Below are 17309 nucleotides of genomic sequence, written 5' to 3'. Positions count from 1 at the left end.
AGTCACTGTATTTGTGCAGGTGAGTACAGTGGGAGAGCCCATAAACAAAGGCTTTGTAACAGGTTTTACTATACAGATATAAAGATTACACATTTTACTTACCGGGATCAAAATTATCTCCAAAGATCCTCTTGGCAGGTATTTTCAAGTTTATTGCTGGAAATTGCTTGCGAAGCTGAAGGAGTAATAAAAGATAATAAAGACAGCTGCGGAGATAAGTTCAGTGCTAGATTTAGGTATGTGCCATTGTTAAGTCATTACATTTAATCATCTGTTTACACAACAAAAATTCCACAAACCTAAGATATGAGATCACAGGCTTTATTCTATACACTCATTTTAAAGCGGATTTGTCCCATAAAAGACTACATTGTATATTGCCAGAGCAACTTTCAGGGGCACATAAAGGTGGCACATGGATTAGGAGTGCGAAGCGTCACTGACAAGTGAAACCAGCTTTTGCCGAGGTGGTCAGGACATAGTGCTGTAAGGTTATATATACAACAACTTGCTATGCATTGTAGGGGAATATCTACCCACACGTATTATATGTATAGGGTGTTCCATTAAAATAATTGTTTTATGAACACATATCTTGTTTAGCAAAAACCAGGCTAGCCATCGGCTGATTGCAGCAGATCTGCCTTCCAATCCTTCCTCATTGCAGAAATTAGTAATTTCAGGCAAACTGTAATGTTACATAATTATTTATTACTAGATGGCAGCCCGATTCTAAAGAATCGGGAGTCTAGAATCCATATATACTTTATTTATTCAAATCTAATATATAATTGCCTAGAATACTACTTCCTGCAATTTGTGCCAACTTCCGTGGCTTTGTCCGGAGCTAATGTCCGGAGCTAATGTCCGGAGCTAATGTCCGGAGCTAATGTCCGGAGATAAGTGACGTCACCAGTGTCCTACACCCAGGCAGAGCACAGTGGCCCCAGGCAGAGTACAGGGGCCCCAGGCAGCATATGGGGCCCCAGGCAGAGCACAGGGGCCCCAGGCAGCATATGGGGCCCCAGGCAGAGCACAGTGGCCCCAGGCAGAACATGGGGCCCCAGGCAGAGCACAGGGGCCCCAGGCAGCATATGGGGCCCCAGGCAGAGCACAGGGGTCCCAGGCAGAGCACAGGGGCCCCAGGCAGCATATGGGGCCCCAGGCAGAGCACAGGGGCCCCAGGCAGCATATGGGGCCCCAGGCAGAGCACAGGGGCCCCAGGCAGAGCACAGGGGCCCCAGGCAGAACATGGGGCCCCAGGCAGAGCACAGGGGCCCCAGGCAGCATATGGGGCCCCAGGCAGAGCACAGGGGCCCCAGGCAGAGCACAGTGGCCCCAGGCAGCATATGGGGCCCCAGGCAGAGCACAGTGGCCCCAGGCAGAGCACAGGGGCCCCAGGCAGCATATGGGGCCCCAGGCAGAGCACAGTGGTCCCAGGCAGCTTATGGGGCCCCAGGCAGAGCACAGTGGCCCCAGGCAGAACATGGGGCCCCAGGCAGAGCACAGTGGCCCCAGGCAGAGCACAGGGGCCCCAGGCAGAACATGGGGCCCCAGGCAGAGCACAGGGGCCCCAGGCAGAGCACAGGGGCCCCAGGCAGCATATGGGGCCCCAGGCAGAGCACAGGGGCCCCAGGCAGCATATGGGGCCCCAGGCAGAGCACAGTGGCCCCAGGCAGAGCACACACCAAATCGGAGGCCGAGGGGCCCCGCCAACCAAATCGGAGGCCGAGGGGCCCCGCCCACCAAATCGGAGGCCGAGGAGCCCCGCCCACCAAATCGGAGGCCGAGCGGCCCCGCCCACCAAAGCGGAGGCCGAGGGGCCCGGCCCCGCCCACCAAATCGGAGACCGAGGGGCCCCGCCCACCAAATCGGAGGCCGAGGGTCCCCGCCCACCAAATCGGAGGCCGAGGGTCCCCGCCAACCAAATCGGAGGCCGAGGGGCCCCGCCCACCAAATCGGAGGCCGAGGGGCCCCGCCCACCAAATCGGAGGCCGAGGGTCCCCGCCCACCAAATCGGAGGCAGAGGGTCCACACCAACCAAATCGGAGGCCGAGGGGCCCCGCCCACCAAATCGGAGGCCGAGGGGCCCCGCCAACCAAATCGGAGGCCGAGGGTCCCCGCCCACCAAATCGGAGGCCGAGGGTCCACACCAACCAAATCGGAGGCCGAGGGGCCCCGCCCACCAAATCGGAGGCCGAGGGTCCCCGCCCACCAAATCGGAGGCCGAGAGTCCCCGCCCACCAAATCGGAGGATAAGGGGCCCCGCCAACCAAATCGGAGGCCGAGGGGCCCCGCCAACCAAATCGGAGGCCGAAAGGCCCCGCCAACCAAATCGGAGGCCGAGGGGCCCCGCCAACCAAATTGGAGGCCAAGGAGCCCCGCCCACCAAATCGAAGGCCGAGGGGCCCCGCCCACCACATTGGAGGCCGATGTGCCCCGCCCACCAAATCGGAGGCCGAGGGTGGGCGGGGCCCCTCGGCCTCCGATTTGGTGGGCGGGGCCCCTCGGCCTCCGATTTGGTGGGCGGGGCCCCTCGGCCTCCGATTTGGTGGGCGGGGCCCCTCGGCCTCCGATTTGGTGGGCGGGGCCCCTCGGCCTCCGATTTGGTGGGCGGGGCCCCTCGGCCTCCGATTTGGTGGGCGGGGCCCCTCGGCCTCCGATTTGGTGGGCAGGGCCCCTCGGCCTCCGATTTGGTGGGCGGGGCCCCTCGGCCTCCGCTTTGGTGGGCGGGGCCCCTCGGCCTCCGATTTGGTGGGCGGGGCCCCTCGGCCTCCGCTTTGGTGGGCGGGGCCGCTCGGCCTTCGATTTGGTTGGCGGGGCCCCTCGGCCTCCGATTTGGTTGGCGGGGCCCCTCGGCCTCCGATTTGGTGTGTGCTCTGCCTGGGGCCACTGTGCTCTGCCTGGGGCCCCATATGCTGCCTGGGGCCCCTGTGCTCTGCCTGGGGCCCCATATGCTGCCTGGGGCCCCTGTGCTCTGCCTGGGGCCCCTGTGCTCTGCTTGGGGCCCATATGCTGCCTGGGGCCCCTGTGCTCTGCCTGGGGCCCCATGTTCTGCCTGGGGCCCCTGTGCTCTGCCTGGGGCCACTGTGCTCTGCCTGGGGCCACTGTGCTCTGCCTGGGGCCCCATATGCTGCCTGGGGCCCCTGTGCTCTGCCTGGGGCCACTGTGCTCTGCCTGGGGCCCCATATGCTGCCTGGGGCCCCTGTGCTCTGCCTGGGTGTAGGACACTGGTGACGTCACTTATCTCCGGACATTAGCTCCGGACATTAGCTCCGGACATTAGCTCCGGACATTAGCTCCGGACATTAGCTCCGGACATTAGCTCCGGACAAAGCCACGGAAGTTGGCACAAATTGCAGGAAGTAGTATTCTAGGCAATTATATATTAGATGCGTGTCTTATGTAGCGCCATCATATTCCGCAGACATGATCATCGCTGTCTCCAATAGGGAGTTTAGATTGTGAGCTTCTATCAGTATGTCTTTGGAGTGTGGGAGGAAATCAGAGAACCAGAATAAAATACAGGCAAACAAGGGAAGAATGTACAAACTTCTTCCAAATGTTGTCCTCAGTGGGATTTGAACCCAGGAGGGTGCTGCAAAGCAACAATGCTAACAATTGACCTGCCCTACATATCAGCCATTAGAATTAAAGGGGCATCTTATAATGTGAGAACATATCATTAGGATATGTTATCACTTTATGAATGGTGAAGTAACCCATTGTTCTTTTGGATTAAGGGGCACAAATTTGTTTTATTATTATTTTTTTTTATTATTATTATTATTATTATTATTATTATTAACTGTGTGGTGGTACTTCCAGCTATCCACCCTAGCAAGTGATGTCACCGGTCTCTGGATGTGGGGTAGTCTGACAGTGCGCTCTGTTGCCAACTCATTACTGCTGATCTGTCCCGACAACTAAAGGTACCTTCACACTAAGCGACGCTGCAGCGATATCGACAACGATGCCGATCGCTGCAACGTCGCTGTGTGGTCGCTGGAGGGCTGTCACACAAACAGCTCTCCAGCGACCAACGATGCTGAAGTCCCCGGGTAACCAGGGTAAACATCGGGTTGCTAAGCGCAGGGCCGCGCTTAGTAACCCGATGTTTACCCTGGTTACCAGTGTAAATGTAAAAAAACAAACACTACATACTCACATTCGCGTCCCCCGGCGTCCGCTTCCCTGCACTGTGTGAGCGCCGGCCCTAACAGCAGAGCGGTGACGTCACCGCTGTGCTTTGCTTTCCGGCCGGCACTGACACATTCAGTGCAGGAAGCTCTGAGCAGCAGCGCGGACGCCGGGGGACATGACAGACATCAGAAGGTGAGCATGTACTGTTTATTTTTTTACTTTTACAATTGTAACCAGGGTAAATATTGGGTTACTAAGCGCGGCCCTGCACTTAGTAACCCGATATTTACCCTGGTTACCATTGTAGAACATTGCTGGCATCGTTGCTTTTGCTGTCAAACACAACGATACACGCCGATCTGACGACCAAATAAAGTTCTGAACTTTCAGCAACGACCAGCGATATCACAGCAGGATCCAGATCGCTGCTGCGTGTCAAACACAACGATATCGCTATCCAGGACGCTGCAACGTCACGGATCATTGTCGTTATCGCTGCAAAGTCGTTTAGTGTGAAGGTACCTTAAGCGCATGCTGGACTGTGCACATTGCACAGAACTCTGGAGACTAGCCCAGCCCCTGAAACAAGAGTCACTGATGACGCCTCATTTCAGGGAGGGGGCAGTAACTGCAGCCTCAGCCCCCCAGCATGCACTGGGATTCTCAAACATAGCGCGATCAAAAAGGAAGTGAATAAAAAAAAAAAAAAAAAAAAAGAAAAGCAGTTAGACAGTGTAATTGGGAAAGTATATGGATTTTTTAATTTAAGTACATTAGAAAACAGTTTTGATTATGGCACCAAATAGATAGGGATTTAGGATAAGAATTCATTTGGATTTCGGCCCACCCTTTAAGGATGCTGTACTTCTAACCAAAGCAGACAGTAAATCTATCACACTTACCGTGTTATACAGTTTATCAAACTCTGCATATCGTCTAAAGACAAACCACTCATTTCTTCCTACAGAAACTAAAACTTTATAAACCTGTCAAAGGAAAACAATTGTTAAGTTCTGAAGAAAAACAGATCAGGGATTTACTAATTCACAGGCATTTACTGGCCACATGGGTAATAACAGAATAAAACACAAATGGTAATAAACTATTCAAAAACAACCCTGCCTGTCATAACCATTGTTCACATTGGTTGCGCCACAATTGTGTCTTATCACCTAGCCGCAGCTGGTCACTGGGGGTCCCACCAGTGGATCTCATGGAGAGGTGATCCTACATGTGCATTGCCCTCCACTCTATGGGTGGGACAACTACCATCAGCATCCTGCCAGTAGGTGTTGTTATTATTTATTGTTATAGTGCCATTTATTCCATGGCGCTTTACATGTGGGGAGGGGTATACATAATAAAAACAAGTACAATAATCTTAAACAATACAAGTCATAACTGGTACAGGAGGAGAGAGGACCCTGCCCGCGAAGGCTCACAATCTACAAGGGATGGGTGAGAATACAGTAGGCAAGGATAGAGCTGGTCTTGCAGCGTTTTGGTCGATCGGTGGTTACTGCAGGTTGTAGGCTTGTCGGAAGAGGTGGGTCTTCAGGCTCTTTTTGAAGGTTTCGATGGTAGGCGAGAGTCTGATATGTTGTGGTAGAGGGTTCCAGAGTAGGGGTGATACGCGAGAGAAATCTTGTATACGATTGTGGGAAGAGGAGATAAGAGGGGAGTAGAGAAGGAGATCCTGTGAGGATAGGAGGTTGCGTGTAGGAAAGTACCGGGAGACGAGGTCTCAGATGTAAGGAGGAGACAGGTTGTGGATGGCTTTGTACGTCATGGTTAGGGTTTTGTACTGGAGTCTCTGGGCAATGGGGAGCCAGTGAAGGGATTGACAGAGGGGAGAGGCCGGGGAATAGCAGGGGGACAGGTGGATTAGTTGGGCAGCAGAGTTTAGAATAGATTGGAGGGGTGCGAGAGTGTTAGAGGGGAGGCCACAGAGCAGGAGGTTGCAGTAGTCAAGGCGAGAGATTATGAGGGCATGGACTAGGGTTTTTGCAGATTCTTGGTTGAGGAATGTACGGATTCGTGAAATATTTTTGAGTTGAAGTCGGCAGGAAGTGGAAAGGGCTTGGATATGTGGTTTGAAGGAGAGATCAGCATCAAGGATTACCCCGAGGCAGCGAGCTTGTGGGACTGGGGAGAGTGGGCAGCCATTTACTGTAATGGATAGGTTCATTGGGGGGGGTCGCGTGAGATGGGGGAAAGATGATGAATTCTGTTTTGTCCATGTTAAGTTTCAGAAATCTAGCAGAGAAGATGGATGAAATAGCGGATAGACATTGAGGGATTCTGGTTAGTAGGGAGGTGATATCTGGTCCAGAGATGTAGATCTGTGTGTCATCAGCATAGAGGTGATACTGAAAGCCATGAGATTCTATGAGCTGTCCCAGGCCAAAGGTGTAAATGGAGAAGAGTGTTAAGATAGGATTGAGACACAACCCTTTCGAACACCAGGTTGGAATAATTTACAATGATAGATTTTAAACATCTAAGACAATTACCCTCTGTGCCTGCAAGACGGATTAAAATCAAGGATTAAACATCGATCCAAGCAACAATACCATGATGGAAAGCCAATGTATCACCAAATTACAGGACACCTCCATTATGTAGGAGGAGGATGGAGGAAACTAACACACAGAACACCAACTTTAGCTTTATACTAAGAGTAGAGGGGGATGCTGATGTCCTGCCTGCAGTGGATGGGGTCACTTCAGGTGACCTGAAATGTAAGAGCCTAGAATTACGGCACTCTCTTGTGATACTTCCACTTTAGGAAGACCAAAATTGAAGATTTATGTATTTATGTCCAGAGCCATATTTCTTTATCCTACCTTGGGGTATGTTCACACGTGGTGTATTTATTGCAGAAATGTCCACACATTTTCTGCAATAAATCTTTTTATATGTACTCATTTTTAAACCCCACTTTTACAAGAATATGCAAGGGACTATGGCAGCATTTTCATATTGCTCCTGGATTAAATAAAGAATTGTAGAAGGTCCCAGGCAGGACATATTGAGGATAAGATATACATTGGCTGGGGCTACAGGCGGAGTTTGGCTGCGACACAAATTGTGTAACCAAACACCTCTCTGCGCCGATGCTACGTTGCAGCACAATGCGATCGCTTTTTCTTCATTGCAACAACGACACAAAGCAATTTTTGCCCTGCGTTTCATCCAAAACCTCCATGTAGAAGAAAAGTCCAAAAGGTGTAAAACGGCAATAACATAGAACTGTACGATACTAGAACATGTTTTGGTTAAAATAAATTACATTATTTTGGGTAACCCTAAATACCACACAACATGGATTTTATCAATCGCAAGAAATCTGTACTCACTGTGAATCTTTTTTTCTTTTCTCGATGCTCGTCATGGCTGGGAATACGTACACTAGGACAGTTTATGTTCTGATCCATTGTTCACAAGAGCCTTGTACCAAAGCTTAGCTTTTTATAGATTCTTGAGAAGAAGACTCCAGCATTTAAGGTGCTAATCTGTCCATCTGGAGAACTGTAGAAGACAGAAAAAAAAAAAAATACACAATGGTTCCTTATCTGCAAAGACCTCAAGGACTACTTTAACCCTCTGTTTGGTTGCTCCGCATTTAACCCTTTGTTTTGTCATTTTAGAGCTCTCGCAGGTCTTTGAACCATGTGACAAATAAGTGTAATGCTAGAAAGCTATAGATTGCTTTGAAATCGTGTGAACATTAGTTATAAATGTTAAAAAAATAAAAATAAATTAGTTTTTACAAACCAACAAATTGCTCTTCTTAGGAACAACTGTGACGCTCAAAGAATGTGCAAATCTTAGCCCAGTTTTTAGTAGTGAGCTAAAAAGCAATATGGCTACACTTTATATTGCCATTTTTGCTAAATGATTACCGCAAATCAATAGATAGATTAATCTATTTGTCAATGTAAGTAAAAATGGTTGAAATCCCTAAAGCAGATGTAATGGCTGCAATTCCGCCAATGTAGCCGAAGTGAAGAATGACATTTAAAAGTGCACCTAGTAAATAAATCTGTTGTTGACCAGCGCTTATTAGTAATATATACATAAGGACGTATGGGTCAATGTGCACTTTGCACTGGCTAACAGCTCCCAAACGCAAGAGAGTTGGTTATGGCCGGGAGCAAATATAATAACCTTAATGTAATGTTAGTAAATGAGCTGCGATGCCACATATTATACTACAAGGATTACAATGGGGTAGAAACAATCGGAAAAACGGACTATTTGTATTAAAAAAAAATACTGAAGTCTTTATTCACACTGACTCTCAATACACCATGGTAAGCCTTGCGTTACCCAGATTTCGCAGGCAGTTTTAGATGAATGTTTTTGAGCCAAAAGACAAGGGGAGAATAATCAATCCTTCCTTTATATTTTTCCTTCTTTTTGTACCTACTTTTTCCCATCTACAAATCTGTCATTAGAATTACATGTGCCATTCCACCTTGACAATATTTGTGTTCTCCCCCATTGTTTTTGTTTTAGACCCATTGGGGAGCTCCCACTTTTGCCCAACTATGTTTGTTTTTTTGTAAGTCCATCTTATGCTAATATTCCCCCTGTGAGGAACAGTGTGGTAGTTATCATGTATAATAAGTCCGAGGTACAGCAGAGCAGAAGGCCTGTTCACAGCTATGGTGAGAAAGTCATCGTGCCCAGGTACACACAGTGAGCAGTGGCCACCTGTGCTGAAAAAAACTACAAGGGTTATATTCCAACCCAAGTAGTGTGGAATGGTAAGGAAAAAAGTATTACTCCTTCAACCAAGTACTGGAGTGAAGCATACAAAGATTATCACCGTGTCCTCGCTTTTAGCAACCTGGAATTTAAAATTTATGTAGTTGTAGGTAAAGTTAAGTCCTTTTAAAAGGGATGATATAGCATTAGAAAAGAACTTAAAATGGAACTTGGATTAGGGATCGCACAAGGTCCCCGAGCCGAGGGACCACGAAAGGCAGTAGCGTAATGGCCATGAAAATGTAAGAAGGTACATAAGTAATTTGAAAAGTATGGTAACAGATGCAATCCCCACCAGGTGAATGGTCGGGGAAGACAGTGGGAGACAGTAGCTCATGGAGGAATGGATGGACCAGTTTTGAGGGGACAGTTACTTATGAGGATGACTGTCACAATCCAGACCATCAAACTTACAATTGGCTATAAATGAGCCGAACGGTAGTCATATCTCAACTGTATAGATGGGCTGATGGTTAGGAATTGGGTACAGAGCAACTTTGTTGGAATTCCTGCAGAGATGAAGTTTTTTGCTTTCTCTAATTTAAGAAATTCCTTGAAAAGTTATGCTACAACCTGTTCAGTTGAAAAATCTGTGCCTTATTTGGTGAAATCCCTCTTACCAAATAGGCAAACACATCCTCTTCTATAGAGATCAATTCTCAAAAGTCATCTTCATATAATAAAAGCCATCAAGCAGATCTCCGCACTTCTGTAACACAAGAGCAGCAGCTCAGGCAAGAAGGCGGTCTCCATCATTACGTAGAGAATGTTCTCGTGATTAAATGTCAAATGATGAGTAAGAACAATTGAATTAAATCTCATAGCGGCGGCTGGCTGAATGAATGAAAAGTAGAGTATAAATGAAACCAGCACACAGCTGACAAAGATAACGACAGCAGATTCATGGAAAAGTCCTGTTCATTCTTCATTTTATATGCAGTTAAATAGCCCAAGGCAGGCGATCCATGATGGAATTAATACACTTTGCAAACACATGTTCATGCTGCCGATACTAGCCTATGGGGGTTTCTTGAAATGGCATGTCATTACAGGTACTCGCAAGTTTGTAAAGAAAGAACAAAAAACAAAAACCCAGATGGTCTTAGACCATGTATTTCTCCCCCTCCGCACACCTAAATCTATGGCAACTATTACATTAAACAGGTAAAGACTGAAGACTGCAGTTTTGCAAATTCTATGTAGTATTTCAGGTATACTTACATGCAAACTATTATGATCAGTGGGGTCCTGTCTACCTTGTAGTTTGTAAGCCCTTATCAGTGGGGTCCTGACTCTCGCTCTCACCCATCAGAGGCTCTTTTGGCCAGCGGGGTTCTATCCATCGCTATCAATAACTATAACACAGCATTTATCACTTTTCGCAACTCAAAAGCACTTTAACAGCTGTCACCTTTGTATCTATACTTATGCCATGCATAACAATACATGAGTAGATCCGCACGTATTAGTCATATACACATTTGTTTTAAAAGAGAACGTATCAGCTCTCCTGACAAATCTGCGTTCGTAAGAAAAAAAATAATTATTTACTCTGAAACTCTGGATGATCTCTTGGTTATGCTATTCTTTTGTTTACCCTACTAAAAGCTAATAAGATAAGTGAAAAAGTTATCAGTTGGGGTTGTCCCTGTACACTGTACCATCAATGCAGATTGTGACGGACTCTGTAGAGACACCCATCTAGCAAGGAGAATGGTAAAATTCTGTTGTCAATTTAGTTGTACATTTCTATGAGGTGTAAGGGTGCATTTCCTCTGGCCGAATATCAGGAACTAGATGGTGGCCCGATTCTAACGCATCGGGTATTCTAGAATATGCATGTCCACGTAGTATATTGCCCAGCCACGTAGTATATTGCCCAGCCACGTAGTATATTGCCCAGCCACGTAGTATATTGCCCAGCCACGTAGTATATTGCCCAGTGACGTAGTATATTGCCCAGCCACGTAGTATATTGCCCAGCCACGTATATTGCCCAGCCACGTAGTATATTGCCCAGTGACGTAGTATATTGCCCAGCCACGTAGTATATTGCCCAGCCACGTATGTCACAGGTTAAGAAATAAAAAAAACATACTCGCCTTCCGATCCGAGGGCCCCTTGTAGTTCTGTCGCCTGTGCGCGGTGCACGCAGCAGCTTCCGGTCCCAGGGTGTGATGACGTCGCGGTCACATGACCGTGACGTCATGGCAGGTCCTTCTCGCGCAGGCGCGCAGGACCTGTGATGACGTCGCGGTCCTTGTCGCATACCATCCTTAGCATAGGAACTTGCCGCTTGCATGGAGCGGTCACCGGAGCGTGGCGAGGAGCGGGAAAGGCGGCGGAAGGTGAGTATATAATGATTTTTTCTTTTTTTTAAATTATTTTTAACATTAGATCTTTTTACTATTGACGCTGCATAGGCAGCATCAATAGTAAAAACTTGGTCACACAGGGTTAATAGCGGCGGTAACGGAGTGAGTTACCCGCTGCATAACGCAGTCCGTTACCGCTGGCATTAACCCTGTGTGAGCGGTGACTGCGGGGAGTATGGAGCGGGCGCCGGGCACTGACTGCAGGGGAGAAGGGAGGGACTAATCGGTCTGTGGCCGTCGCTGATTGGTCGCGGCAGCCATGACAGGCAGCTAGCGAGACCAATCAGCGACTTGGATTCCATGACAGACAGAGGCGGCGACCAATGAATATCCGTGACAGACAGAAGGACAGACAGAAAGACGGAAGTGACCCTTAGACAATTATATACTGTAGTAGATGAGCATTCCTAGGAACACTCGTTTCCCGACTATTGTGCAGTGTAAACAGGCTGCCGATCGTCGGACGATCTAACAAAAATCATTTCTCCTGATGGAGTGTTTTAAACTTAAAAATAATCAATTTTTGGAAGCACGTGTGTAAACAACATGTGCTGCGAATGTAATGACATCCTATGGGCACAGAACGATCCATCGGTCATCAGCGTATATTTCTGCGGTAACTCATTCTGCAATAAATCTACACTGTACACGGTGTCCTGAAACTTATATGGAGGTTTTGCTGGACTTTGCAGAAGACAATAAACCATTGGTCTGCAAGGTCTTCCTCTACAGTAGTTGACCAAGATATTTATAGCTTACATGTGAATAACCATTAATAACCATCCAACTGGAAGGTACACAGAATGCTACTTTTACAGCTCTTCCCCATTAGCGGTGAATGGTCTCTTTGTGGATGCGAAAGTACAAAAAGGAAAGAAGAGGCATGACATGGGATTTACCCAAGCAGAACCAAGTCTGCATTCTGTTACTTAACACTACGTTTGCTTTGTAGCATTTAGTTTTAGTTTGTTTTCAATCATTGGACTTAATGTATGTTTGACGCGGAGCGGTGACATTGATCAGGTGGTACTGTGCCAAATCAAAGGGTGCTTAACAATAGCTGATGGAAGCCATGAAACGACTGCCTGCCAAGAAAGGCCAACTGCACTTTGATGGGCACAGAATAAAAGAATATACGTTAAAGGGGTATTCCCATCCAGATCCTATCAAAATATGTAGTAGGAATAATAATAATAATAAATAGCAAATCAGATGAACTATACATTTCTAATTGGGTTTTTTTGCGATTATTACTACATCTACTACATATTTGTTGATAGAGGAATACCCTTTAACACTATTGTTCTGTCCGCATAGAATACCATTGTTCTCGGCAGCACATGTCCTGTTGACATGTGCTGCCGAGAAAAAATAGTTTTAAGTGAGTCTGTTTATGCTGTCTGATAATCAGGAAATGAATGTTCATAGGATAATCAATATAAATGCACCCAAAGGCTGCAGCTATGCCCAGTGCCAGCTTCAGTCGTCCTCATCTTCACTTTGAATGTAATGTCACTTGGCTACACTCACCATTAGAACCATTGTTTGTGTATAGGGCATACTTAACCTGAGTACAAATGTATGTATTATGAACAATTATGTGCCTATTTAGAGTCTGTAAGCTGACACTGTTTTCTTATCTGTCTTTGATGGACTTTATCCACTTTTTCTACTTATTACTTATAATTTATACAATCAAATTTTTTTTTCACCTATTTACTCCGTATTCTCCTATATTCAGGTTTTTTTTTTTTATAATAAATATATATGCAGTACAGACCAAAAATTTGAACACATGTGGAATTATATACTTAACAAAAAAGTGTGAAACAACTGAAATTATGTCTTATATTCTAGGTTCTTCAAAGTAGCCACCTTTTGCTTTGATGACTGCTTTGCACACTCTTGGCATTCTATTGATGAGCTTTAAGAGGTAGTCACCGGGAATGTTTTTCACTTCACATGTGTGCCCTGTCAAGTTTAATAAGTGGCATTTTTTGCCTTATAAATGGGGTTGGGACCATCAGTTGTGTTGTGCAGAAGTCTGGTGGATACACAGCTGATAGTCCTACTGAATAGACTGTTAGAATTTGTATTATGGCAAGAAAAAAGCAGCTAAGTAAAGAAAAACGAGTGGCCATGATTACTTTAAGAAATGAAGGTCAGTCAGTCTGAAAAATTGGGTAAACTTTGAAAGTGTCCCCAAGTGCAGTGGCAAAAACCATCAAGCGCTACAAAAAAACTGGCTCACATGAGGACCGCCCCAGGAAAGGAAGACCAAGAGTCACCTCTGCTTCTGAAGATAAGTTTATCAGAGTCACCAGCCTCAGAAATAGCAGGTTAACAGCAGCTCAGATTAGAGACCAGGTCAATGCCACACAGAGTTCTAGCAGCAGACACATCTCTACAACAACTGTTAAGAGGAGACTTTGTGCAGCAAGCCTTCATGGGAAAATAGCTGCTAGGACACCACTGCTAAGGACAGGCAACAAGCAGAAGAGACTTGTTTGGGCTAAAGAACACAAGGAATGGACATTAGACCAGTGAAAATCTGTGCTTTGGTCTGATGAGCCCAAATTTGAGATCTTTGGTTCCAACCACCGTGTCTTTGTGCGACGGAGAAAAGGTGAACGGATGAACTCTACATGCCTGGTTCCCCCACGTGAAGCATGGAGGAGGAGTTGTGATGGTGTGGGGGTGCTTTGCTGGTGACACTGGGGATTTATTCAAAATTGAAGGTATACTGAACCAGCATGGCTACCACAGCATCTTGCAGCGGCATGCTATTCCATCCAGTTTGCGTTTAGTTGGACCATCATTTATTTTTCAACAGAACAATGACTCCTAACACCTCCAGACTGTGTAAGTGCTATTTGACCAGAAAGGAGAGTGATGGGGTGCTATGCCAGATGGCCTGGCCTCCACAGTCACCAGACCTGAACCCAATCGAGATGGTTTGGGGTGAGCTGGACCGCAGAGTGAAGGCAAAAGGGCCAACAAGTGCTAAGCATCTCTGGGAACTCCTTCAAGATTGTTGGAAGACCATTCCCGATGACTACCTCTTGAAGCTCATCAAGAGAATGCCAAGAGTGTGCAAAGCAGTCAGCAGTCATCAAAGCAAAAGGTGGCTACTTTGAAGAACCTATAATATAAGACAGAATTTCAGTTGTTTCACACTTTATATAATTCCACATATGTTAATTCATAGTTTTGATGCCTTCAGTGTGAATGTACAATTTTCATAGTCATGAAAATACAGAAAAATCTTTAAATGAGAAGGTGTGTCCAAACTTTTGGTCTGTACTGTATGTTCTACAGAGTATCATGTCTAATAAGTTAAAGATAACATCTATATTGCAAATTGCCTCTTCTGAGAAAAAGAGGACTTAACTCTATAGCGCCACCTGTTGGAAGTAGCGATCCTACAAGTCACAATCAACCCTTTAACGAGTCGTGCAATTTGCATATTTAATTTCCCAGAGGAGCATTGCACGGCGAATAAGCCTCCTTACCTTGACAAGCCAGCTGGTCTGTCACTCTCCATAAGGAGAAACGTTAACATCTATATTGATAATTCACTAGAACGACCATCAGTACTCAACTTCATTACCAAGAACCATTATCAGCACATAAATACATCACCAAAACCACCATCAGTACATTACCAAATCTACCGTCAGCACATGATTGCAACACCTGAACTACGGTCAATACATCACCAGATCACCATCAGTACAGGAATACGTCACCAGAACAACAGTCAGTGTACGACTACATAACAAGAACAATCATCAGTACAGAAATACAGCACCAGAACCACCATCAGAAGATAAATACATCACCAAGATTAGTACAACAATCACTTGCACTGTCAGTTTAGTCCCCAGTTACACACTTGTATTGCATGAAACTGCTATAGTGTCTGCCGATGCCTCGCATGGTTCCCTCTCCTCCCACCATGCAGGGATGCCGGTTTACTCACCACCCCGGACACAGCAACTTCCTCAAGAACTCCCTCCTCTTCCCTTGTGCATGCCACACAGTGTTCATGTGCCTAGTGCGCGTGCACCCTTGTTCATGGGCAGCACACATATGGTAAAAAGCTGGGAGGCATTTAGTTAATGTGTGCACATCCAAGGTGTCTTACAGCTAATAGCTGGGAGGCATTTTGTATAAAAGGCACCCTCCCCAACTGGGAGGTGTCTGGGCAACCCCTATAGTTTGTGTAAGGTGGTTTGTAGTGTGCAACTGTATGTTGCCAGGTCCCCTTCCCTAGTCTATTACTATTCCTGTGTTTCCATAGTTTATGGTAAAGTTATTCCTGTATCCTGTGTCCCATTAGTCCAGTATATAGTTTGCCAGATTTTTTTTGTCACCGCTGTGGCGGTATCCTAATCCTGAAACAGCATCTGCAGTAACTATATCTGAACCATGGTCCCGATGCGGCCAGTCCAGTGTTCGTTGTTCCTGGTTCTAGTGTGGCCAGCTCCAAAACGGTTCCTGATATCTACAGGTCTGAACAAGGGCCTACAAAAGTTTACATACCCTGACCGAATTTTTGCTTTCTTGGCCTTTTTCAGAGAATATGAACGATAACACCAAAACTTTTTCTCCACTTATGGGTGAAGCCATTTATTGTCAAACTACTGTGTTTTCTCTTTTTAAATAATAATAATAATCTATAATAATCTTTTTATTTTTATACAGCGCTAACATATTTCGTAGCGCTTTACTGACATTATCATCGCTGTCCCCAATGGGACTCACATTCTAAATTCCCCATCAGTATGTCTTTAAATCATAATGACAACCCAAAACATCCAAATGATCCTGATCAAAAGTTTACATACCCCATTTCTTAATACAATGTATTGCTCCCTCTAACATCAATGACAGCTTGATGTATTTTGTGGTAGTTGTGGATGAGGCTCTTTAATTTTCTCAAATGGTAAAGCTGCTCACTCTTTGCAAAAAGCCTCCAGTTCCTGTAAATTCCTGGGTTGTCTAGCATGAACTGCGTGCTTGAGATCTCCCCAGAGTGGCTCAATGATAATAATGTCAGGAGATTGAGATGGCCACTCCAGAACCTTCACTTTGTTCTGCTGTAGGCTAGCCAATGACAGGTCGACTTGGCCTTGTGTTTTGGATCGTTGTCATGCTTCAGGGCTGACTAGTGCAAATTTGCCTCCAGTATTTGCTGATAACGTGCTGCATTCATCTTGCCTTCAACAATGACCAAGTTTCCAGTGACTTCGTAGCTCAAAAATCACCAAAATATCAGCAATCCGCCTCCATGCTTTACAGTAGGAATGGCGTTCCTTTCATAATAGGCCTTGTTGATCTCTCTCCAAATGTAACGTTTATGGTTGTGGTCAAAAAGTTCAATTTTAGTCTCGTCACACCAAATTACCTTGTTCCAAAAGTTTTGAGTCTTGCCTGTGTGCCGTTTTGCGTATTGTAGGCAAGACACTTTGTGGCATTTGCTCAGAAATGGCTTTCTTCTGGCGACTCGACCATGCAGACCATTTTTCTTTAAGTGCCTCCTTACTATGCATTTTGAAACAGCCACGCCGCTAGTTTTCAGAGTCCTGTATTTCAGCTGATGCTATTTGTGTTTTTTTTTTTTTTTTTGCATCCCGAACAATTTTCCTGGCAGTTGTGGACGACATTTTTGTTGGTCTACCTGACTGTGGTTTTGTTTTCACAGAGCCCCTGGTTTTCCATTTGTTAATCACAGTTGTAACGCTGCCGACTAACATTATCAATTCCTTGGATATATTTTTGTATCCCTTTACTGTATTATGCAATTCAACTACATTTTCCCATTGATCAGTTGACAATTCTTTTGCTTCCCCACGACTCACAATCCAGAAACGTCAGTGGCTGGATGAAAGATGCAAGAGTCTGTCTGGATCCCAGAAACTTGTTCAGCTTTTATGCACGCACACACACACTGATTAAAAGCAAACAGGTCACAGGTGAGGAAGTTAAGGTACCTTCACACGAAGCGACGCTGCA

The 17309-nt window shown here is 46.1% G+C and overlaps 1 protein-coding gene across 1 annotated transcript in view; it reads right to left on the bottom strand.

The window, feature by feature from the left end:
• The window catches only part of SGK3 (serum/glucocorticoid regulated kinase family member 3), a 95125-nt gene that overhangs the window by 46711 nt on the left and 31105 nt on the right, over positions 1-17309 (bottom strand). Inside the window, exons 2-4 of the mRNA XM_077270599.1 lie at positions 7503-7674; positions 5046-5129; positions 103-175 (exon numbers count right to left, since the gene is read on the bottom strand). Coding sequence (XP_077126714.1) covers positions 103-175; positions 5046-5129; positions 7503-7580 — 235 coding nt within the window. The 5' untranslated portion in view covers positions 7581-7674. The remainder of the gene's footprint in view (positions 1-102; positions 176-5045; positions 5130-7502; positions 7675-17309) is intronic.

This window comes from Ranitomeya variabilis, chromosome 6 (assembly GCF_051348905.1).
Source record: "Ranitomeya variabilis isolate aRanVar5 chromosome 6, aRanVar5.hap1, whole genome shotgun sequence".
NCBI lineage: Eukaryota > Metazoa > Chordata > Amphibia > Anura > Dendrobatidae > Ranitomeya > Ranitomeya variabilis.
The sequence above is the reverse complement of the archived record's forward strand: the minus strand, read 5'-3'. Positions and strand labels throughout refer to the sequence as shown.